Below are 24,812 nucleotides of genomic sequence, written 5' to 3' on the forward strand. Positions count from 1 at the left end.
CGCTTTGTCCTGAACATTTGCCATGGTAATTATGATGTGTCTTGGTGTGGGTCTTTTCGGGTTCACCTTGTTTGGGACTCCCTGGGCTTGTGTGACTTTTTTCTTCCCCACCTTAGGGAAGTTTTCTGATATTATTTCTTCGAATAGGTTTTCTAATCCATGTTCATCTTTCTGTTGTTCTGGCACCCCTATTATTCATATGTTGTTTCGTTTCATGCTGTCCCAAAGCTCCCTTATGCTCTCCTCCTGTCTTTTAATTTTTTTCTCCAATTGCAGTACAGTTTGAGTGTGTTTTGCTTCCTTGTCTTCTAATTCACTAATTCGGCCCTCAGCTTCTCCTAGTCTACTGTTGATACTTTCAATGGTGTTTTTTATTGCAGCTATGTCGCTCTTCATTTCTTCTTGGGACTTACTTAAGTTGTTGATTTTTTCATCTGTTTCTTCTTGCTTCTTGCATAGGGAGTTAATTTTTTTCATCTGTTTCTTCTAGCTTCTTGCATATGCTATTGATTTTTTCCTCCATCCGGTGCATGTACTCTAGGACCCTTATTCTGGATTCTTTTTCTGTCATGTTGCATGCCTCTGTCTCACTTAGCTGCTTTTCTGGCAAGTCCTCCTTTTCTTTCCTTTGGGGGTTTCTTTGTCTACCCATGTTTGATCTCACTGACATATCTAGTTGTTGAGTTGTTCAGTGGCTGCTCCCTGGGTGGCAGTGGCTCCTCGGGCTGTGGTTGCTCCTTGGGAAGTTGTGGTAGCAGCTGCTCCTCCGTTGGTAGCAGGGCCTCTGGTGGGTGCTGTTCTCAGCTGTGGTGGCTCATTTGGCTGGTGGAGGGAGGCTTCACACACAGTAACTGTTCCCTAGACAGAGCGTGCGGTGATCAGGATGCTGCTGTTGCTTGAATCTGCTCCATTGATTTAAAGGCACCAAATACAGCACAATAAAGCACAACGTTCCAGGCACTGAACACGAATGTATTTACGATATTAATAACCCCAAATAAAGGTCGCCACCCGAGCAAAGAGAGTTAGGAGATAAGGAAGAAAGAAGAGAAAAAGATAGCAGAGAAAAAAGAAAGAAAGAAAAAAAAGTAGTGCAAAAATGAAATTGGAAAAAGGGAGGGAAAAAAAAGAAGAGGAAAAGACAAAAAAAATAAGAGAGAAAAGAGAATGAAGTATAAGAGGGGAAGAGACTATTTATATGAGGAGAAAACTCCTATAGAACCACCACTAACCCCAACAAATTACTGCAACAGATGCCTGGAGATGAATACAAACTACAAACAACCAATAATATCAAGTGACACAAGGGAAAACAGAAGCACAGAAATAACCACGGGGGGTGGGGGGAGCAGAAAAATAAAAAGAATAAGTAGAATAACCTCACAAAAAATCCTAGAAAAACCCCCAATATACTCATCAATCAAGCAAACAACAATAAAACAATAGAGAGAGAAAAGAAGAAGAAAAAAATTTGGATAGTGAAGGAAGATAAGGGAAAGGTGTATAAGGATTTAGAGCAGGGGATTTGACAAAGGATATATAAGTAGGGTGAAATTTTGACAGGGGGAAAAAGAATAGGGAAAATCTAAAGCTGGAGCAGGGTAAGGGAGACAGGACAACAAAAGGGAAAAAGTGCGGAAGAGGGTTTAGCACAGAGGCAAAATTGAGGTAGAGAGAAATGTTGCTAAAGGAACGATGAAAATAGAATGGAGAACATTAGTCCCAAAATAAAATAAAGACAAAATAAAATGACACTTTAAAAAATGGTAAAATGGTAGCAGTAATAATACTAGTTAAAAATAAAAATGTAGTAATTAAAAAGGTAAAATCAGGTGATGGGAAAAAAGAAAAAAAAAGAAAAAAATGTTTTCCTAGTTAAAAGGTGAAAAAGTAATGTAAAAAAATAAAAATAAAAATGTGCAGTAATGCAGGTGCTTCAGATCTTCTACTCTTCTTTTTGGCACGCCCGGAATTCAGGAGAATGTTGAATTTCCCTCGGATACACTGTTCCTCCGTGTTGTAAGCCACAGTCCTGATTTTAATGCAGGCCGTATTGGTTCTCCTTACTGCCTTATCTGTATTTACAGAAGAGTCAGTTCGTGGCTCTGCCTCTGGGTGGCAGTGTGTCTGGATTGACCTCCGAGGCTATAAGTCCTCTCTGACCAGGAGTTCTCTATTGTACCTGAACCAGCTCCCGCCAGAGCTGGCTCCCCAGTCGCCACTCCCAGCTCTGTTTCCCCGGCTCCCCAAAAACAATCTTCCCCTACAGGCTCCTCTAGTGACCCCAACTGGGCAATCCTATGCACTGGGTTCAACAATCAAACTCACAAATTTAAGAGGAAGCACACACACATTTTTTGTTAGATTTGTTCCTAAACATTTGACATTTTTAATGTAAGTTGAACCAAAAAAATTGTAAGAACTTCAGTTCTGCAGAAAAGATCATGAAGAGAATGGACAGGCAAGCTTTAGGACAGTCGAGGTAGAACAGCCCCCCAGGGAAGGGTGACACCTGAGACAATGTCCCCAAAGACAGGACTGCCATTCTAGAGCATTTCCCACTTTGTTATTTCCCAGGAGTCAACCCTGAGACAAAAGATACCTACTAAAAAGGGCTGGAATTAAAACAACAACAAAAGGAGCAAATAAATGAGGTGCAGAGCAGAACTGTCTACCTACAGGGAGAGGGCTGCCTGGCCCTTAAAGATGTGCTCACTTTACAGAGTGCTGTGTCACAATAAAGCTTCCTTGTTCACTTCACACATATCGGAGAATCCTGTTGTCATTGACTTGGCACCAATGCCCATCAGTTCACACAGGCTACCACTAAAAAATACATATGGAAGGCAGCCAGACTTTGTGAAGTCACACTTTGGGAGAACTGGTTTCCAAATATTTTCAGAATATTTATATTCCAGAAACACCACCCTTGGTTATCTACTAGGTGTGCCAGTAATAATGCAGATTTTTTTCAATAGATGGAGTTACACATATGTTGATATATTTGTGATTTGATATGTGTGCTATGTTGTTGTATTGACAGCAAGCTTCAAAACTTCATATGTCAAATTTGCTGAAGGTGTTAACATCATAGTTATTTTTAAGCTTAAAAATACCCAATTTCGTGCCCCAAAAAAGAGCATTTGCGGGATGTTTTAATTCATTACTTTATTTTGAAAAAAAAGTTATCATACACTTCGGGAAGCTTATGGTGAACATGTTCCATCTCAAGATACTTGGGAACGCTGCTTTAAATGCTTTAAAAGTGATGGTTTCAATGGGAAAGACAAAGAACGTCCAGGTCAACCAAAAAAGTTTAAAGACCAACAATTGCAAAAATCATTGGATGAAGATGCATGTCAAACTCAAAACCAACTTGCAGAAAGATTAAACATTGGTCAACAAACAATTTCTGATTGTTCACAAGCAATGGCAAAGATTTTAAAGGAAGGAAAATGGGTTCCACATAAACTGAACAAAAGACAAATGGAAAGCCAAAAAGTCATCAGTAAAAGGTTGCTTCAATGGCACAAAAGAAAGTCTTTTTTCATCGAATTGTGACTGTCAATGAAAAGTGGATTTATTTTGAAATTCCCAAATGCACAAAATCATGGGTTGATCCAGGTCAACTGTCAACATGGACTGCAAGGCCAAATAGCTGCAGAAAGAAGACAATGCGCTGTGTTGGTGGGATCAGGAAGGTGTGGTGTATTATGAGCTTCTAAAACCAGGTGAAACCGTTAATACTGATTGCTACCAACAACAAATAATCAATTTGAACCACTCTTTGATTGTGAAAGGACCAGAATGGTCCAGAAGACACGGCAAAGTAATTTGCTGCATGATAACGCACAATCACACACTTCAAAACCAGTTAAAGACACGTTAAAAGATATTGCCTGGGGAGTATTAACCCACCCACCATATTCACCAGACCTTGTTCCTTCAGATTACCACTTGTTCTGATCAATGGCACATGCACTTTCTGAGCAGCACTTCAAAACATACGAAGAAGTAGAAAATTGGGTCTCTGAATGGTTTGCCTCAAAACAAGACTAGTTCTATTGGGATGGTATCCACAAATTACCTGAAAGATGGGGGAAATGTGTAGCTAGTGATGGACATTACTTTGAATAAGGCACTGTTGATGTTTCTCTTCAAATTATTGTGTTTTCTTTGATTACAAAATCCTCATTATTAACTGGTACAGATCCCTAGAAATCGGAAGCATTTGGCACCACACCACATGGGACCTGGGAAGCACCCAGTCTGCCAGGAGGCACGCAGGGGTGAAGGCAAAGCCTTCTGGAATTCCTACAGGAAGGAATGGGCAAGGAAGGATAGGTTCACTAGGTTTAAATTAGACAGTTTAAATAATTTGTGGGCTGTGACCTGGCTACAAAAGCAGTGTCAGGTTTTAACCAGTTTGCCTCAGTGGATAGAGCATTGGCCTGCAGACTGAAGGGTCCCAGGTTCCATCTGGTCAAGGGGACATGCCAGGTTGTGGGCTCAACCCCCAGTAGGCAGACTACCCAAGATTCTCTCTCATCATTCATGGTTCCATCTCTCTGTCTCTCTACCTTTCTCTCTGAAATAAATAGAAATATTTTTTTCTTTTTTTTTCATAATTCTTTTTTTTAATTAAATCTTTATTGTTCAGATTATTATAGTTGTTCCTCTTTTTTCCCTCCATTGCTCCCCTCCACCTGGTTGCCACCCCACCCCCTACCCTTACCCACCCACCCCCACACTGTCCTCATCCACAGGTGTACGATTTTTGTCCAGTCTCTTCCTGCACTCCCACACCCCTTTTCCCCCCAAGAACAGTCAGTCCACTCTCTTTCTATGCCCCTAATTCTATTATATTCACCAGTTTATTCTGTTCATCAGATTATTTATTCACTTGATTTTTAGATTCACTTGTTGATAGATGTGTATTTGTTGTTCATAATTTGGATCTTTACATTTTTCTTCTTCTTCCTCTTCTTAAAGGATACCTTTCAGCATTTCATATAATACTGGTTTGGTGGTGATGAACTCCTTTACCTTTTTCTTATCTGTGAAGCTCTTTATCTGACCTTCAATTCTGAATGATAGCTTTCCTGGATAAAGTAATCTTGGTTGTAGGTTCTTGCTATTCATCACTTTGAATATTTCTTGCCATTCCCTTCTGGCCTGCAAAGTTTCTGTTGAGAAATCAGCTGACAGTCATATGGGTACTCCCTTGTAGGTAACTGACTGTCTTTCTCTTGCTGCTTTTAAGATTCTCTCTTTGTCTTTTGCTCTTGGCATTTTAATTATGATGTGTCTTGGTGTGGTCCTCTTTGGATTCCTTTTGTTTGGGGTTCTCTGTGCTTCCTGGACTTGTAAGTCTATTTCTTTCACCAGGTAGGGGAAGTTTTCTGTCATTATTTCTTCAAATAGGTTTTCAATATCTTGCTCTCTTTCTTCTTCTGGCACCCCCATAATACAGATGTTGGTACGCTTGAAGTTGTCCCACAGGCTCCTTACAGTATCTTCATATTTTTGGATTCTTTTTTCTTTTTGCTTTTCCGGTTGGGTGTTTTTTGCTTCTTTGTATTTCAATTCGTTGACTTGAGTCTTGCGATCCTCTAGTCTGCTGTTGGGAATCTGTATAATATCCTCCATTTCAGTCAGTGTATGCTTAATTTCTAGTTGGTCCTTTTTCATAACCTCGAGGGTCTCACTAGATTTCTTGAGGGTCTCACTAAGTTTATCGTTGGTCTCACTAGACTTATTGAGGGTCTTACTAAATTTATCAGCAGTTTCTAGAAAATTCTTGAAAAACCTTATATCCGTGGTTTTGAACTCTATATCCAGTCGTTTGCTTTCCTCCATTTCTGTCATTTGTGTCCTGCTTCTTTGTCTCCGCATTTTTTATGCTTCCCTGTGTTGATAGAGTGGCTTTCTGTGCTAGGTATCCTATAGAGCCCAGTGGCTCAGCCTCCCCAATTACCAGAGGTGGACACTCTTGGTGCACCTCTTTGTGGGCTTTGTGCACAGTCTTGTTATAGTTAAGCCTTGATTGTTGTAGGTATCACTGGGAGGAATTGACCTCCAGGCTAATTGGCTGTGAGAATCAGCTTTGTCTGCAGTGGGAGAACTTCTGTGCTGGAGACACCCTTCTGGGGCAAGACTTGCTTCAGTGGGGCTTTGGTGCTCACCGAGTCTGCCCCCTGAGTGTGTCCCTTATGGATCTGAGGAGTTGTAATCTGGATGGTCCCACTCTGACCACTGGGTACACTGGCTCTTGGATCTCTAAGGAGATGCTAATTTAGCCTCTGCCTGAGGCTACCCAGCAGGAGCCCAGCTGTGAAGTAATGCAAGCTGCTGTGGAGCCTTGGGTCTTCTTTTGGATGTTCTGGCTTTCTCTGTCCCAGCTGCAGTTTGTTAGGTAATTTTAGATTGCAAAGTGCCAGGCCTTTCATATGCAAAAGCCTCTGTGCACAGCTTGGGTGGGGCTGGGTCTCAGGGAATCAACAGGGCGGAGCAAGCAGCTATGGCTGCTCTTCAGTCCTGCCCTAAGAGGCCCTGTGTCTCAGTGTCCTGGTAATCGGGACACCTCTGAGAGAAAGCTGCCCTCAAGTTCTGACTGATGCCAGACAGTTCAGTTTCTCCTGTATGGGTCTGAGTCCCCAGAGACTCGCCTGGAACTGGAGTTCAGAGCAGTTCGGAGCTTGAGATTCCCTGCTGATTGAAAAAGACAACCATGTCCTCAGCTTCCAGTCCTTTCCACGCGACTCTGTACCTCTGCACTTTACTTCCGCACCTCTTCTGAGTCTCAGTGTGCTTTTCTTTCCTTCTAGTTGTAGAATTTCCACTCGGCCAGCCTTCCTGTGGTTCTGGATGAAGTTCGTTTTGTCTTTTAGTTGTATTTTTGAAGTGGTTGTGCGAGGCAGAAATTTCCGGTGTTTACCTATGTGGCCATCTTGGTCTCTCCAAAAATATATTTTTTTAAAAAAGCAGTCTCTAGTGGTTTGGCACCTGTGCGGGGGTAGTTTTGAGTAAGGGGACTATTGACTTGGCCTGTAACAGTTTGATAAAGAAGATATTTGAGAATGTGGTCACTGAATTTATATCAAAGTTACACTCGCAGGGCCATCAGGGGGCCATACGCTACCTCTGGGAAATAGCGCTGTTAGAAGTACTCTCTCCAGGATCAAGGCCCCAACTACCAGAGCATGGAGAACAAAGAAAATAAGAAAATACAGTCAGTGCAATCCCCCTTGTTCTCCAAAGAGAACTCTCCCCTGACTTCAAACCCTATAGCAGGGTGGGCAACCCCTGGCATGCGTGCCAAATATAGCAAGCCAGTAACTTTTTCTGGCATGCAAAACCCTCTCTTATAATCTTCCATTAACAATTGTGAATCTTTGTTCTCAGTGATGAATTTTGTTAAGTCTCATAATAGGAGTAGCCTGATGGATGAAAGTAGTAGCTCGTGCATATTTCTGAATGTCACGAAATATAAACCTGATGTAAAATCTTTGTCATCAGTGATGCAGCAGCAAAAGTCCCACTGATAATATCAAACGGAGTCATAAAGTTTTCTGTCGGACTATCAGTGTACATGTATACATTAAAAAATAAATGTATTTTTCATCATCATATACTGTTTTTGTTGCTAAAATGAATTTTATTATTTCTTCAAGGATCTTCACATACGTACACCTTAAGAGATATCAAGTAGGCGTAACATGTTCTCAAAAAATTAGAGATGGCACGCAGAAGAATTTTGAGTCAGAGATTTTGCTGGTTTTGGCATGCACTCACAAAAAGGTTGCCCACCCCTGTCCTATATGCTAGCTCTGCCTGTTTTTGAACTTTCTATAATCAAACCATACAGCTTTCTGTGTCTGTTCTTTCATTCAACAGTGCAGCTCTGAGATGCAGCCGTGTTGCTGTGCATTGCTGTAGTTTGCTCATTTTTATTACTGTATATTATTCTTCTGCATTTATTAGTCTGTTCTTCTGCTGATGGGCATTTATGTGGTTTCCAAATGCAGGTCTAGTACAAAGCACATTGCTATGCACATTCTTGTACATGCCTGCAGGTGCACGTGCTCACACACATTTCATTCTGGGGAGACATTCCTGCTTGGAGCTCGGGTAAGCATGTGCTCATTTGGTAGATATACCAAACACTGTACCTTCCTGAGTGTGTAAGTATCTCTGAGCTTTGATTGTGGCCATTTATATTTCAAATTCACAAGGAGAACACTCCAATGTTATTTGACAGAACAGTTACTTTGCCTCAAACTTAGACAGTAAATGTATTGCTTGATTAATGTATAATGATCAATTTTCTCTGAACCTTATATACAGTATACAAATGGCTTTGTTTTCTAATTAACCCAGATTGCTAACTCCCGTTAAGCACAAATACAGCATGGCAGGAGAAAAAATAAAATTCAGAAAACTTTTTTCTTCAACTAATGTGTCTCAGATTTTACTTTAACAACTTCTCAGAGCAGCCTCTCTTTCCTGACTTTCTCACATTGACCTCTTTGAAGAAGTCAGTGAGTGGTGCTCTGGTTCTGTGAGAAATGGTGGAGAGCTTACCAGATCTGATCAAACCCCTTGAATTTAGCAATAAGTGGCTTTCAATAAGTGTTGGTTTCTTTATTTAATAAACTGTAAATCAGTCTAAAATCTTCATTATTAAACTCTTCCTGCTTAAAAAAAAATCTTTGAAGAGTATTTTTATCACTGATTATTGGGCCTTCCTAGACCCTTTTCATGATAAACAAGTTCTCAGAGTAAATAACAAACAAACAAAAATCTACAATCCCTTTCACACTATATTATCCTTACTAACACACACACACACACACACACACACACACACACACAAAATAGGGCTTTTTCTTTGTTGCTGTTTCATGTTGAGATTTGTAAGAAAACAGGGGACAAGTTTCATGAATGCAGAATTATTTGAGACCGTCAACCACTATAAATTTTGGTGAAGTTACATTCCCAGACATTTAAAGTGGGAAACCAACAAATGACCCACAGAAATAGTGGTGTAGCCATCACTGTGAGAAGAATATGGGGAAAATTCGGTTTCGTTTCTAAAGATAGTAACATCAAGGTTGTTATTCGGAACTTGGGACCTTAGAAAGAAAATACCTACCAAGAAGGACTCTTGGTGTCTAAATAGACTCAAATTTATAAGACAGACCCTTGTAGCCATTTCTACAGGATAGGGGAGGGGAGGGGGCTCACTAGGAGGGCACTTCAAGGAGAAGACTTCACTGAGCTGCCTGCCTGCACTGTGTCCCTGCACCTGAGCCACCCCTTAGAAAGGGGTCCCGAGAATATGTTTCAATCTTTAAGACTGAGACTTTCCCCATTCAATTGGAACTGTGTACTTCTATCCTTATCAGCATTTTCACTAACCAATCAGAGCAGCTCCATTCCGACCAATCAGGACAGTGCTTTCTGGAGCAATGAAACTTTGAGGACTTGGAGTCTTCCTTTGCATAAGGATGGACCAATCAGAGACCAGGGGTGGGGTCTTCGCTCTAAGCCAGCTTCTTTCTGGCTCTGGGAGCACACTTTCTCTTTCCACTCAAGATTGTTTCCTGGAGAAACAGGAAGAGGGAGATGGGAATGGAGCAGGTGGAGCAGACCAGAGCAGAGCAGAGCTGGCTAGCCAGAGAGGGCCACCTTGCCACCTGCTGCTTCATGCTACTAACTGAGCTGTATCACAATTGAACTGTTTGCACTGAATAAAGTGTCCTTCTTCACTGCACCCTAAATTGGGGATTCCTGGTGGCATTGCACTGGCACCAACGACCATCAGCTGACAGCACTGTTTTATCTTATACTGGAGGTCCCTCTGCACCCCACAAAACAAAAACAAAAACACAGGAAAAGAAAACCATTCTGGAGTATATAGATGAGATTCAGAGGGGCTAGTTTGCCCTGTAAGAGGTGACACATTATGTCATCTCAGTGATTCACACTTAGGCAAGAACTAGGCCTTCAGATCCTTGCCAGACCTCTGAGTTCACCTAGACTCAAAAAGGTGCTCATCTCCCCCTGCTCACCCTCATCTAGGCTTCTACTGGCTGTGCCTGCCCTGCTGCCCCACCCTGCTCCTTCTGCAGCTCCGCCCCAGCTCCCAGCCACCCAGCACCGCCCTTCTCTCCCTCCTCCTCCCCCTTCACCCAACCCCTCTGGCCAACGCCTGGTTCCTCCTCCTGCTGCACCCACCTCAGGGACTATATAAGGGCGGTGCTTGAGCCAAGGGCATTGTCAGATCCCCAGCACCACCCAGGCAGCGAGCAACGGGTGAGATCCGGGCACCAGGCCCATTAGGGAAGTGGGACAAAGCCAGTGGGGGTTGCTCAGGACTGGGATCTGCCAGCTGCCTACTCCTGGCTCCGCCCTGGCCTTCGGTGGCCTGGGTACCCTCAGCCCCTGCGCTTTTGCTGGGATTGCTGCCTGCACCTCTGGGACTGCTGCCTGCACTGCTCATCAGAGCGGGGAGTCCACCCGGAAACAACCCCAAACCAATACCCTAATCCGGGGCGCAAGGGCTTCTTCGCTTGCGAAATACTGGGCGCCGCCTTGTGGCTGAAAGGCAGAGCCAAGCCTGAGATCATAATATTTTTATTTCTTTCTCAACTTCCTGCCTCCCTGGGCAGTTTGGGACAGTTTTTAGGCAGCCCAGGGGGCACAGCTTTTCAATGCTGCAGAGGTGGAGGGAGGGGGGGGAGGGAGGGAGGGAGAGGAGGCCAATGTGATCCTAGAGGTTACTTTCCAATAACAACAGTAATAATTCAATGTATTACTGACAGGGAAGCAGCTGGCACCACTATTATTCTTCCTTGCCCATCTCTGTGGAAACAAGCTCTGAGAGGAGGCAGCATTGGTAAGCAGGCTTCTGAGCTGAGGTGGAGGGCCAGTCACCTGCACCTGAGGGGTGGGTGTCAGAGAGGATGCTTGTCCCCTGCTCCTGGTGGGCTGCACCATGACCCTAAGGCCTGTGCTGGGTTTTCAAACTCTCACATCCTACACCAGCCTCAGGACTTGGGACACTTCATCTCTCTAAACGTTAGCAACTGAATCTTGAAAATGAGGAAAATCGATGACTTTGCTGAAATTTGCTTTAATGCAGAGTAGGTAGCTATGATTTTCTAATAAAAAATTATCATTTCAGGTAAAGGGTGGGAAATGTTTGTGCTCCCCAACTGAGTAGGAAAGGCCCAGTGCTGGCTACTGAGTCTGCAAGTCAGAGCCCTCTCGGCTCCCTGGCTCCTGGCCCTGGGTCGCTGATGGATCCTTGTCCAGTTCCCACCTGTGTGCTCATGAGACAGTGCTCTTGACCTCCTGAGAAAAGAAAAGGAAGTACAAGTTTCTGGGTGTTTCAGGGCGAAGAAGACGTGGAGAAATGTCATGGCCATATTTGCTGGTGTGCTAGGCCTCTGTCCTGTGTTGTAGCCTCACCATGGAGCAGCTGAGCTTGGCCAACACCCGGTTCGCAGTGGACCTCTTCCGCACCCTGAAGGACAACAACCCCTCTGGGAACATCTTCATCTCCCCCATAAGCATTTCCTCAGCGCTGGCCATGATCTTTCTTGGGACAAGAGGCACTACCGAGGCACAGATGTCCAAGGTCAGCAGAAACTAACAAAAGGAGTCTGGGTTCCCTGAAAGTCCCTCCTAAAAAGCTGTGCCTTTGAGCTCTTACAGGGAGTTTTAAACACTGTGCTTGTGTGTTCCACAACTACACACGATGAGGCCAGACTTTCAGAAAAGCTCCAAGAGCAGTTCATTTATATGCAGGCTTTCACTCATGATTGAGTTTTTACTGAGCACATACTATGTGCCAGGCACTGTTTTCTGTTTGGCTGAGCATACAGTGGTGAAGAAAGTTACAACTGTGCTGTGTGGTCTTTGTTGAATTCTGAGAGGGGAACTCCAGCTCTCCTTGGAAGTAGGGGAAAGATTCCAAGGTGCCAGTAACTGGGGACGGTCCAGCCTTGGATTCAACTTTACCCATCTGTTCCAGCTGCAAATCTTTTATTTCAGCAATTTATGAAAAACCAGTGGTCTTTACCACTGCAGACATGAAAGCACTTTTATATTTCCCAAAATCCATTTTTTTATTTTACCCCCTGGTAATAACTGTTAGTTGCTTCTTGCAGGGTAATGTCAGCTTCTATTTTGAGGTTTATCCAGGGACTGTTTTGTCTCAGCAAAAAACAGTTTTAAGGGTTCCCCTGCTTTTCCATTAAAGCAGATCTATCATCGCAACTGTGCAAACATTCCCTATCTTGGTGAGTAACTGGACTTTGTACATTGTGTAGGTTTATTCTTTGTGTGTTAAAGTAAGGAACCAGCCCAGGACTCATAAAACCATGAAGGGATTCTTGATTTGTAACATGAAAATTAAACTTTTTCTGAATGTTAAGTTTATAGATGTTATTTTTAAGTTACTGATGCTGATAGTGTAGTTTAAAAATACCCTCAATTCTGTAATATCTTTGTGCTTCCACATAGGGGATGATTCTTAATTTTACTGTTTATTTCTGAGAACTTTCAGTAAAACACTAATTGATACAGAATTTATATGTGAATATACCGCTTATGATTTTCTTTGGAGAAAAAGCAGACATAGGTAAATATTTAGCCTATTAACCACTTCCACTCATGGGAATATAATGATAAAAAGTGACATAAAAAGAGCTTTTAATGTAATTATGTCTCACAAAGTGATACATTTTAGATTCTTTATTTTCTTGTTCTCCAATGAAAGTTTAATAAAGTATTGGGCTGGGAATTATTGATAATTAGTAATAAAAGCATTAATTTAATTTGATAGAAGCAAATGTCAAGGAATTCGTTTCAAAATAAATGGCTATAGAAAGAATGCTTTCTCTATTTTAGACTCTTCACTTCGATGCAGTTAAGGAGATTCATTCAAGTTTTCAGAGCCTGAATGCTGATATCAACAAGCGTGGAGCTCCCTATATTCTGAAACTTGCTAATAGGTTATATGGAGAGAAAACCTATGAGTTCCTCCCGGTGAGTACTTTACATTCACATTCTAAAACTCACGAAAAAGTGCAGACATTTTCCAGCACAATCAAGTCATAGAACTCGGTTTTCATTTTTATATACATTCAGAAATATGATACAGAATTTAAACATATGGCAGTATACCCATTAAGGATCTGATTTCATTTGATAATCTTCACAGGAAAAGACTGACCCTGGCTGTGTTACTAAAGCAAGAGTGAATTCCATAATTCACTTCCAAGAACAACCATTGTATACTTATTTATGAAAATGTTAGCCAAAGATCAGAAAAGAATTGGTAAATTTTATGCAACACCAAAACTACTGAACTGTACAATTAAAATGATTAAGGGGGTAAATTTAGTGTTTGTTATGTGTTTTTTACCATAATGCAAAAACTGTAAGGGTTAGAATTTTTTTGTTACAATGAAATTTATGTCTTTTAGGACAATTTCTACTGCTTTTAAGGATTTTAGAAAACCATTTCTGTATGTATTAGGAGTTATTCCTGTTTTGTGGGGGTTTTTTTTTACCTTTTTTATTTTAAACAGGAGTTCTTAGCTTCAACCCAGAAAATGTATGGTGCTGAACTGGCCAGTGTAGATTTTCAGCGAGCCTCTGAAGATGCAAGAAAGGTGATAAACGAGTGGGTCAAAGGGCAGACTGAAGGTAAGAGAGTGGGCCGAATGTAGGCATTCATTACACACTGGCCATTCCTTTCCTCCTTCCACTTTCCCAGCCTGCAGATGATTCCCTGCCCTTTTCCTCTGCCCTCACCCTCGTGCTGGGGGTAAACTCTGCCACTGCCCAGTGCCAGACAGCTTTTGAATGTGGATATTCCTCAAAGTAGGAAGTTCAACATGCTTTCACAGAAGCAGCTAAATATTTTCCCCATAAATTCACCAAACCACATGTTAAAATTAAAAGTAACATTCAATGTAGGATAAAAAGGATAAACCTTTGAGGGAATTCCATCCTGGCCCAGATTATGGAAAAGAATCTACACTAATAAAAGAGAAACATGGTAATTAGCGTACGACCGCTACCCTTCCCATTGGCTAATCAGCATATCCTTATGCAAATTAACTGTCAGCCAAGATGGCGGCAGGCAGCCATGCACTGAAGTAAACAGGGAGGCTTGCTTGCTCCAGTGATGCAGACTCCAACGTTCCCCGCCTGACTTGCCGGCATCTCAGCTGCAACTCTAAGCAACTATGTTGCAAATATAGAAGCTAAACAAAACCCCAGAAACCGGCTTTCAGTCAGCTGGGCTTCAGCCAGCCGGACCGCAACATTGTATCAAATACAGAAGGTAAAGGCCAGAAACCTGCTTTCAGCAGCGAGGCCTCAGAGCTAAAGCTGGCCCAGAATCAAAAAAAAGAAAAAGAAAAAAAGGAGCAGTTGGGAGCTTCAGTCACCCGCCAGCCTGAAAATGGCCCTCAGCCCCTCAGCCAGACTGGCCAGGCAACCCAGTGGGGACCCCCACCCTGATCCAGGACACCCTTCAGGGCAAACCAGCTGGCCCCCACCCGTGCACCAGGCCTCTATTCTATATAGTAAAAGGGTAACATGCCTCCTGGCACCGGGATCAGTGGAGCAGCGAGGCTCCCGGCACCGGGATCAGCATGACAGGGGACAGCGCCCAAACCCCCTGATTGCCCTGCGGCTCTGTGTGTGACAGGGGGCGGGGCCACAACCTCCCTATCTGCCTTGCTCTGTTCATGACAGGGGAAGGCGCCCCAACCCTCTGATCAGACCTGCTCTGTGCCTGATAGGGGGGAGCTCCCCAACCCCCTGATCGCCCTGCGGCTCTGTGTGTGACAGGGTGCGGCGCCCCAACCCCCTGATCGGCCCTGCTCTGTTTGTGACAGGGTGCGGCGCCCCAACCCTCCCCCCCCCCCCCCCACGGGCCCTGCTCTGTGTGTGATGGGGTAGAGCCATAACCTCTCCATCGGCCCTGCCCTGAGTGTGTCAGTGGTGGCGCCCCAACCACCTGATTGGCGCTACTCTGTAGGTGGTAGAGGGCGGCGCCCCAACCCCCCTCCACGGGCCTTGCTCTGTGTGTAATGGGGTAGAGCCATAACCTCCCCATTGGCCCTGCCTTGAGTGTGACAGGGTGCAGCACCCCAACCCCCTGATCCGCCCTGCTCTGTGTGTGACAGGAGGCAGTGCTCCAACTCCCCTATCGGCCCTACTCTGTGAGTGACAGGGGGGAGCTCCTCAAACCTCTGATGGGCCCTGCTCTTTGTGTGACAGGGGGCAGTGCCCCAACCCCCTATTCGGCCAGCTCTGTATATGACGGGTGGCACCACAACCCCCTGATGGGCCCTGCTCTGTGCGTGACAGGGAGTGGTGCCGCAACCTCCCCATCGACCCTGCCTTGAGTGTGACAGGAGGCGGTGCCCCAACCCCCCAATTGGCCCTACCCTGAGCGTGACTGAGGGTGGCATCGCAACCTCCCGATCTGCCCTGCTCTGTGCATGACAGGGGGCGGCGCCCCAACTCCCCAATCGGCCCTGCTCTGAGCCTGCCCAGGAGCTGCACCTAGGGATTGGGCGTGCCCTCTGCCACCCGGGAGCAGGTCTAAGCCAGCAGGTCGTTATCTCCCAAGGGGTCCCAGACTGTGAGAGGGCACAGGCCGGGCTGGGGGACCCCTCTTCCCCCCTGAGTGCACAAATTTTTGTGCACCAGGCCTCTAGTCCTATATAAAAGCCTAATATGCTAAGTGTCGGGTCATCAGGTCAGTCATCTGTTCAACCAAAGCATAATATGCTAGTGATATGCTAAGGCCACCCAATTGCTCCTTATGATGTGCATTGTCCACCAGGGGGCAGACACTATGACCAGTAGGTTAGCTTGATGCTGGTGTCTGGCCAATTAGGATTGAGCATAACAGGCCAGACACGCCCTGGTGCCTTCTCCTGGTCCCTTCCTGGCTGGCCAACCTCCCGCATCTCTCCCCAGCCCCAATGGTGCACCTGTGGGGTCCCTCGGCCTGGCTTGTGCCCTCTTACGATCCAGCACCCCTTGAGGGATGTTGGAGAGCTGGTTTTGGCCCGATCCCACTCAATGCAGGAGCTCCTCCATGGTGGTCAGTGCATTCCCACAGCGGGAGTGCCACTCAGCCAGAAGCCGGGTTCACAGCTAGCAGTGCTGCGGCGGTGGCAGGAGACTCTCCCGCCTCTGCGGCAGTGCTAGGGATGTCTGACTCACGGCTTAGTCCCACTCCCCGGACAGCGAGAAGACACTGGCGAGGCTGTGGGACACCACGCCCCTCCTCCAGTGCACGAATTTTGTGCACGGGTTCTCTAGTCTATAATAATAAAAGCATAATATGCTAATTAGACCAGATGACCTTTCTGGATGAAGCTGCAGTGGCAGCCGCAGCAGCAGGCACCGAGCCCCTTGCACAATTTTTGAGCATTAGGGCTCTAGTATTCTCATATGTGACACAAACTGCTGTGGCCATTTGTATTTTGGCAAAAGTCTGGTCTAAACTGTCAGGAGTGGCTCCATCTCAGCTGTTTCTCCATTACAACTCTCTCTAACCTCGTCAAGGTCTGAGTCAAGGCACCTAGAAAACACCTGTCTCCCATCCAAGGCATTCTTCATAGCCATGCTGCGGTCACAGGGTAACTGCTGTTTCAGAGGACTAACTGTCCTAGCCTTTGCATATCTGTGAAAATATTTTCTGTGAGAGCAGCTTCCACTTGCAGGCTTTGAAGAAGTAATTTATTTAAAAATCATTTTCATTAAGAAATAATTTTTATGCCTCCTAAAGAATGGCCATTCCCAAAAGAAGGCTCATTGTTTCTCAAACAATGCAGAAAAGATTGTCCTGTTTTTAACTTTTAAACCCTTTAGTTGGTTTATTTACACTCAAAATACACTGGTACGGCTTCCTTAACTTAATACATTAATGGGAATTAAATAAAAACTATGAATTTAAATTGCATTTTAATGCAATTGAAAAATGGAATGCTGATATGTGAATTAACAAAAAAAAACTTAACTTTATTTCTTTAGGGAAAATTCCAGAATTGTTGGCTGCAGGCGTGGTTGATAATATGACCAAACTTGTGCTAGTTAATGCCATCTATTTCAAAGGAAACTGGCAGGAGAAATTCAGTAAAGAGGCCACAACCGATACACCTTTCAGATTGAATAAGGTGAGGTGATGTAATTATAAAATTGCTCTTTGCTGTAAGAGAATGCAGATAATACTGTGAGTGACTTGGTTTTTCAACTGTTCAGAAAGACACAAAAACAGTGAAAATGATGTATCAGAAGAGCACATTTCCATTTGGCTACATCGAGGACCTTAAGTGCCGGGTGCTGGAGCTGCCTTACCAAGGCAGGGACCTCAGCATGGTCATCCTGCTGCCAGATGACATCGAGGACGAGGCCACAGGTCTGAAGAAGGTAATGGCTCCCACACTCATGCTTCATGTTTCTTTATGATAGATGGGTTCAGACTGTGTGTATGTTGTGTGGTAGTAGGACATTAATGTTTGCTACTCTGAAGCCCTAAGATTAACTTTTCAGACACTGTCAGTGTACGGTTGTGGTAGGGGGCGTCTAAGAATCTATATTAAATGTAACATGTCAGTGGCAGCTCACAGGAATTTTCTTAAATGAACTTTAGAGGAAATTTCATTAAAATTAGAATTATATTATTGAAACAAATTTATTAAAATTAAAAATCCCAAAACATTCTTAGTAGGTATCTTCAACTTGTACTACAAAATCCTATTATTACACTGCTCATTCTCATTACAATTCATATAGATTGTGAATTAAATTTCCAACAGCTACGTGGTAGAAAAGACCCATATGACACACTAGCTTGAAAGCAAAGCCTATGTTCTCATATGAACTTTGTATGATGTTTCTATTTTATTTCAGTTAAAGCGAAGACATTTCTTTTCAGGGTAGGACTAGGCAAAACTGTGAAGATTATGGTTTTCTTTAGTGTCTCTAGCCTGTTGTGTGGTTTTTCTCTACCCTCTCCCTAACCAAACTTGTTATCAGGAAGAGGTCCAATATTAATTATTGGCATGTATGAAGTGTGTATTAAAATCAGTATGTTCCTTCTTTTAATTGTATTTTCATATTTGTCTCTTCTATGATTATTAAAAAAATTCTTCAGCCTCATAAAAGAGATAATCAGCATCAGTAGAACAAGGGGAATGAAGGGCCCATTCTAGTCCAATAATAGTAGTAATATGGTAATGATAATAGCTGACATTCTTGTGGCTCTTACTAGTACTGTGTGCCAAGTGCTTTGCATACATTAAATCATTTGATGCTCACAACAATGCTATAAGGTAGGTACTATTATTAACCCTCTCCCAATTTTAGATGAGGAACTAGTCCCTTTTCTCTTTTTACCCACAAGCTAAATCTATTAGAGATTACTTCAGCACAGTGAGTTCACAGATAACCACAGTGATCAGTAGGGTTCAGAATAGAAGAAATAGAAGAAAACTTTTGAGTTTTACCTTGCATCAATCAACCAGTTAAAGCAATCACAGCCATCATGACCTATCACAGTAATCCAGTGTGGTAGGGGTTTAGGAAAGCCTGGGTGGATGGATGGTTGGGTGGGTGGGTGAATGGGTAGTTGAAGCATCTGATGTCCAAAGTCCCTGTTTCTGGGGCCCTTGATGGCTTGGACCACATCTCTCTTCTATTATCAACTGTTGCTGAAAAGAAATGAAATCCTCCAAATGGAATCTATTTTGGTACAGAAAGAGAAGGAAACGAATTAGCAACTGATAACATGAGTCCATCCATGTAAATAATGTGTATTGCCTTGTTTATGTGAAAGAGTTCTCACCTCTTCTTTTGCCCTTTCTCATTTCAGATTGAAGAACAATTGACCCTGGAAAAACTGGATGAGTGGACCAAGCCTGAGAATCTGAGTTCCATTGAAGTCAACGTCCACCTGCCGAAGTTCAAGCTAGAAGAGAGCTACAACCTCAACTCTCACCTGGCCAGCCTGGGTATAGAGGATCTCTTTAATAGCAAGGCTGATCTGTCTGGCATGTCAAGATCCAGAGATCTTTTTATATCAAAAATTGTCCACAAGTCATTTGTGGAAGTTAATGAGGAGGGCACAGAGGCAGCAGCTGCCACAGCCGGAATTGCCACCTTCTGCATGCTCATGCCAGAGGAAAATTTTGTGGCCGACCATCCATTCATTTTTTTCATTCGACACAATCCCTCAGCTAACATCCTGTTCTTAGGCAGACTTTCTTCCCCTTAGAGACTGTGGAAGTCCAAGGCCAAGCTCAGACTTTATTACTGGCCCTTTCAATGGTGATAGTTTTCATATATCTTCTACAATAAATCCATCACCCCCTAAAACAAATCTCTAATTTCCTTTGTAATGTCAGCTTTGTTGGCTGTTTACACCCATTATCTTTGGCATAAGTATCTATTTTCCGTTCTTTATATTGAAAAATTTAGTGATTGTTTTTGAATGCACCAAGCAGATATGTAGATTCTTGACAGTGTAGTAAACTATGAAACTGCTGTACTCTCTTGATAGCCATGAGAAAAATTATAGAACTGTAATTTATTTCACAGATAGACTTCTGGAAGCTATGATAGAGAGATAGTCATTGCTGAAGGGAGGCTTAAAAGCAGACATTCAATAGAAATATAGGAGAGCAGCCCAATTAAGGGTTGGATTATGAAGATAAATTTGCCTTGGCCAGTGTTTCTGACCCTTTTTCTACAGGATTAGTATTCTGTTATAGCCCCTCTGATTTCAAACAATGAGAGAGCTTCTTTTCCTTTATCCACTTGGTTTGTAGTTTGTGTGGGATCACAAGGAGTGAAGAAGTAATTGTCTTATCTTAATAGTTGCCATGAAACTACAACAAGAGAAGTGAAGTAGGGGAGACTGTTAACCTAGAGGGTTGCAAGGATCACACTGTTACCAGCTTCTTGTGTGTTTTCTGATAAGGGCTCTTGATTTCCATCATCTAGTCCAGATTGTGATAGCAATGGGATGGCTTTTTGCAATGCTGGATGGGGAAGGGCTCTGTGATCAATATAAACCTTAGTCAAATGCACTCCTTGGAATGGGGCTTGAAATGCTGCATTTTCTTGCTCCCACAAAGCTGGTGGGCTGGCTAATAACGTTTCCTAAGATTCTGCTAGCCAGACTGATCTCAGTCCTCTTCTTGTTTCTATCTGATCTCAGAAAAGAGAGGACTAATGGGGTTCTTGGACTGACAATACTGATATCCATGATGATAATCAGTGACTCCATGAAAGAAAAAGAACATTTTAGCAAATCTGTTGACAAGCTTTCCTTCCTTTTTTCCTTTGAAATGCTTACTGGCACCTTCAATTTAGAAGGTTCTCTTATGTATAGGACAAACAAGAAAAGCAAGTCACTGCATTCTGGCATCCTTGTCTTTGGGATCTTATGCTAAAATCTACACAGTGATTTAGAGTAAATTGGACTAATCAGGTAGAAACTGAACTGCAGGGCCCCATGCAACTCTGCTCAAATCCTTTTTATATATGAGGGAGGAGGCTCATGGATGACAAATTATTGAAGGTTAAAACAAATAGTAAATTTCAGAGCAGAAACTTGAATTCAAAAAATATTTTATGTGGAGAACATCTAATTCTTTACTGCAATGTGAACTAGGTAACTCAGATCTTTTAACACAACCAAAATAACAACAACAACAACAACAACAAACCAAGCAAGCATGAGCCCAAAGCTAAGGGAGCTACCATGATTATGAAGAACTCAGCAATCCTGGGTAAATTGGTGACTATGAAAACTGGGGCTACTTTTACCCTAGGGGCATCGCCCAATCCAACTGAGGTAAAAGGGCATGAAGCATCGATTTTGATGATGTTCAAGGTCAGGCAGGCAGAATTTTGGCCTGTCAAGTTGGGGGCCCATTGTGACCCTGTGCTTTCACATGGCAACATTAGAACTACACTCTAGGAGTATGACTGAAGCAGCTCAGAATGTAGCCCTGATGTAAGTCCTTGGACAGTGCCCCAAATTCCAACCCCTGGGATTGGATTGCATCTATCTGGTTTGCTACTATCCAGAGGCATATGGAAGAAGCAAACAAAAATCATCCCTATGGAAAGATTACCTACAAACCTCAAATCCCACATAATAGAAGCCTACTATGCAAATTGTGCCCTTGGGTGGTATTTTGACTGGGAGTTCTCCTGGGAGACCAGTAGTTTGGCTGATGGCTATGACATGTGCTGACCACCATGGGACAGCGTGGACATGGTGGTCATTGGCCATGTGGCGCTGGCAGCAGGCAGCAGTGGAGGTGCTGCTGCTCTGATGGGCCTTGATGAGAGCAAGAGCAGGACCAAGGCAGGATAGTGGAGCAGGTGATTGAGCGACACCAGGCCAAGGCGGGTTCAACCAGCTGAAATGGGGGTGTGTGTGTTGGGGGGAGCACGCGGAGCCACCTCCCAGCTCCCAGGTGCTGAGGGTGAAAGGGCAAATAGCAATATTAAAATATTTCTTCTAATTATTTCCCTTTCTATGTGCATGAATCTGTGCACCAGGCAACTAGTTATTTTTATAATCAGCTTTTTAAGTACACTATTTAGCACATAACCAAAGATAAGTGGGATGGGTGAGGAGCTATGACAACATGAATAAAAATCAGCACGAAAAAACAGATAATGCAAACAGAAGTACAGGGGATCTAAATATTGGAATAATCACACACAAATTATAAAACAACACTGTTTTATCAAGTTGATAAAAACCAAGGTTAAACATTTCAGCAGATAACTAACAATTTAAAGATACTGCACATTTAAATAAAAATGAAATAGAGCCCAGTCAGGTATGGCTCAGTGGTTGAGCACTGACCTATGAACCAGGAGGTTACGGTTTGATTCCCAGTCAGGGCATATGCCTGGGTTATGGGCTCCACCCCCAGTTGCGGGTGTGCAGAAGGCAGCCAATCAATGATTCTCTCTCATCACTGATGTTTCTATTTCTCCCTCCCTCTCCCTTTCTCTCTGAAGAATTTTAAAATATTTTTAAAAAAAAAACAAATATGAAATAGAAATCCTAGAACTCAAAATATAACACAGGAAAAACTAAATAGATAAATTCACAAACAAATTAAACAGGAAAAAGGTGGATTGTCAGACCAGAAAAAATTACCCATACTTTCTTCCAGAAAGACAACTATAATGAATAAAGCCTAGAAAGACAAAAGAATGGAAAATATAAAAGGAAGGATAAGAATAGTTAAAATAGTCAGTAAGAAGATGTTTAACAGGAAAAGATAAGGCAAAAGACAATATGGTACAGAATAATATTTAAAGATCAAACATTCAAAATGTGTACTATAAAACTTATATGCTAAAACATTAATTCACAGATTTTAGAAATCCTACTCACCCCCTAAGCAGGATACTACAAAGAAATCCATCTCTACTCATATTCCACTGAAACTACAGAAAACCAAAGAGATGATCATGAAAGATATAAAAACAGCCAAAGAAAAAAGACAAAGTACCCTCAGAGGAGCAACAGTTCGAAGGAAAATACATAAATCAACAGAAGTTATGAGAACCAGAGATTATAGACTGATTTAACATGCTGAATAAACACCACCCAAAACTCCTGCCAATCCAGAATTATTCTATACCCAGGAAAAATATTCCTTAAGATTTATTCAGACAAACAAAAACTGAGACAAAAAAAATTCTACAGAATATTATTTATGCAAAAGGAACATGAGAATTGTAAGAAAAGAACAAGAGCCGGAAAAAAATTTAAATATAAATTTAAATAAATATTGACCATATGAAACAATAGTAATAATGTCTGCAGAATTTCAAACATACACAAAATTAAAATAAAGGATACCATAGATGTTGGGGAAGAAAAATAGAGGTAACATTTCTGGAGTCCTTGCATTTTCTGTGAAGAGAATAAAAGCACAATTACTATCACTAGCTGATTAATGACAGTTTGATCAACAGCAGTGCATCTACCATGGTGGTCCCACAAGATCATAATGGAGCTGAATATTTTCTATTGTCTGGTGATGTTGTAGCCACCATAATACTATAGTGCAAGGCATTACTTACATGTTTGTGGTGACGCTGGTGTAAACAAACCTACTGCACTGCCAGTCACAGAATAGTATACATATACAATTATGAACAGAACATGATATTTGATAATGATAGTAAATGTAGTTATTATAGTATAACTTTTATCATTATTTTAGAGTGGGTAATTTTTCTATTTATGAAAGAACAATGTGCTTAAAAAAGTATGGAATGTTACAATGGCAGCAGCCGCATACATTTTGTGTTTATTGTGTTTCTTGATTTAATCATTTTCTCTTATGCTGGACTTAATCTCATGGTGTTTTTTACTGGAACATGCTGTACAGAGTTTTAGCTTAGAAACAATAGGCTCACTACTTTGCCTAGGTCTAGAGTAGGCTGTACTGTCTAGGTTTGTGTAAGTGCACTTTATGATGTTTGCACTGCAACAAACTTGCCTAACAACATGTTTCTTAAAACATATCCCAAAGGTAGGTGGCACATGTCTGTACAATTATGTTAGAATTTGATAAGTCAGGAATGCATTTCATACTGTCTAAGGTAACCAAAAGAAGAATAGTGAAAGGGTTTATAACTTCCATAATAAACCAAAGAGAAAAAAGAGAAATAAATGACATTACCAATCCAAAAAGGGGAAAGAAAAAAGAGACAGAACAGGAATGACAAATAGCAAAATATTACATTAAATCCCAAATATTTAAGTAATTATTTAAATGTGAAATGACTAGCCTTAGCTGGTTTGGCTCAGTGGATAGAGTGTTGGCCTGTGGACTGAAAGGTCCCAGGTTTGGTTCCTGTCAAGGACACTTGCCTGGGTTGCAGGCTCCATCCCCAGTAGGGAGCATGCAGGAGGCAGCTGATCAATGATTCTCTCATCATTGGTGTTTCTCTCTCTCTCTCCCTCTCCCTCTCCCTTCCTCTCTGAAATCAAAATTTTTTTAAAAAATGTGAAATGACTATATATTCCAGTTAAAAGGCAAAAACAGGCTAGATTGAAAAAATTGTATGGTGTCTACAGAAAATATATCTATAACATAAAAGTAAATGTAGCTGTGATTATTAAGTAAAGTAAGTTTTCCTGTAAAAGTGATAAAGACACATACTTCATATGGCAAAAAGATTCCGATCACAAGGAAAATATAACAATTCTAAATTTGTATGCGCCCAATAATAAGCCCTCAAAATTATACAAAAAAAGAGAAAAAAATTAAAGGAGAAATTAGTTGGCAATTTGACAAGATAAAAACGTATGTTGCCATTACTTATTCAGAATTTATTGAAGATCCTAGCTGATATGGTAACTCCAGAAAATAAAATACATAATAATTTGAAAGTAAGAGCAAACCTTATAATATTTCAGATGAATACTTCCATATAAAGTCTAAATTACTAGAATTTAAAAGTGAGTTAAGTAAGGCATTGCTGGTTACAAGTACAATTTACACGGCTAATTTGTATTTCTATGAGTTATAAAGTTTTAAAAATGTTTTAAAAAGCATTTATAATGATGTAAAAAACTGTTCAAATGCCTAGGAATAAGTTCAATAAAATATGTTAAGAAATTCTATACAGAAAACTGTAATCATTACTGAGAGAAAATAAAGAAGCTCTAAATAAATGGTAAGCTATACCATGGTCATGATTCATTATTGAAATGTCAA

General features: G+C 42.1%; 1 protein-coding gene across 2 annotated transcripts in view; it reads left to right on the forward strand.

Annotated features, from left to right (window-relative positions):
* Positions 1-19,423, forward strand: part of LOC139003677 (leukocyte elastase inhibitor-like) — a 43,195-nt gene extending 23,772 nt beyond the window's left edge. The window contains exons 1-8 of one of the 2 annotated variants that reach the window (XM_070405822.1): positions 10,243-10,317; positions 10,827-10,900; positions 11,470-11,644; positions 12,919-13,056; positions 13,602-13,719; positions 17,077-17,219; positions 17,305-17,472; positions 18,917-19,423. In XM_070405822.1, coding sequence (XP_070261923.1) covers positions 11,477-11,644; positions 12,919-13,056; positions 13,602-13,719; positions 17,077-17,219; positions 17,305-17,472; positions 18,917-19,318 — 1,137 coding nt within the window. In that variant the 5' untranslated portion in view covers positions 10,243-10,317; positions 10,827-10,900; positions 11,470-11,476 and the 3' untranslated portion in view covers positions 19,319-19,423. Of the gene's footprint in view, positions 1-10,242; positions 10,318-10,826; positions 10,901-11,469; positions 11,645-12,918; positions 13,057-13,601; positions 13,720-17,076; positions 17,220-17,304; positions 17,473-18,916 lie in introns of those variants that run through there. The other variant, XM_070405823.1, reaches the window with a different exon arrangement.
* Positions 19,424-24,812: the final 5,389 nt, after the last annotated feature.

The sequence above is a fragment of the Myotis yumanensis genome, unplaced genomic scaffold (assembly GCF_028538775.1).
Source record: "Myotis yumanensis isolate MYYU_CA2020_CCGP unplaced genomic scaffold, mMyoYum1.0.hap1 SCAF_2, whole genome shotgun sequence".
In the NCBI taxonomy this organism is placed as follows: Eukaryota; Metazoa; Chordata; class Mammalia; order Chiroptera; family Vespertilionidae; genus Myotis; species Myotis yumanensis.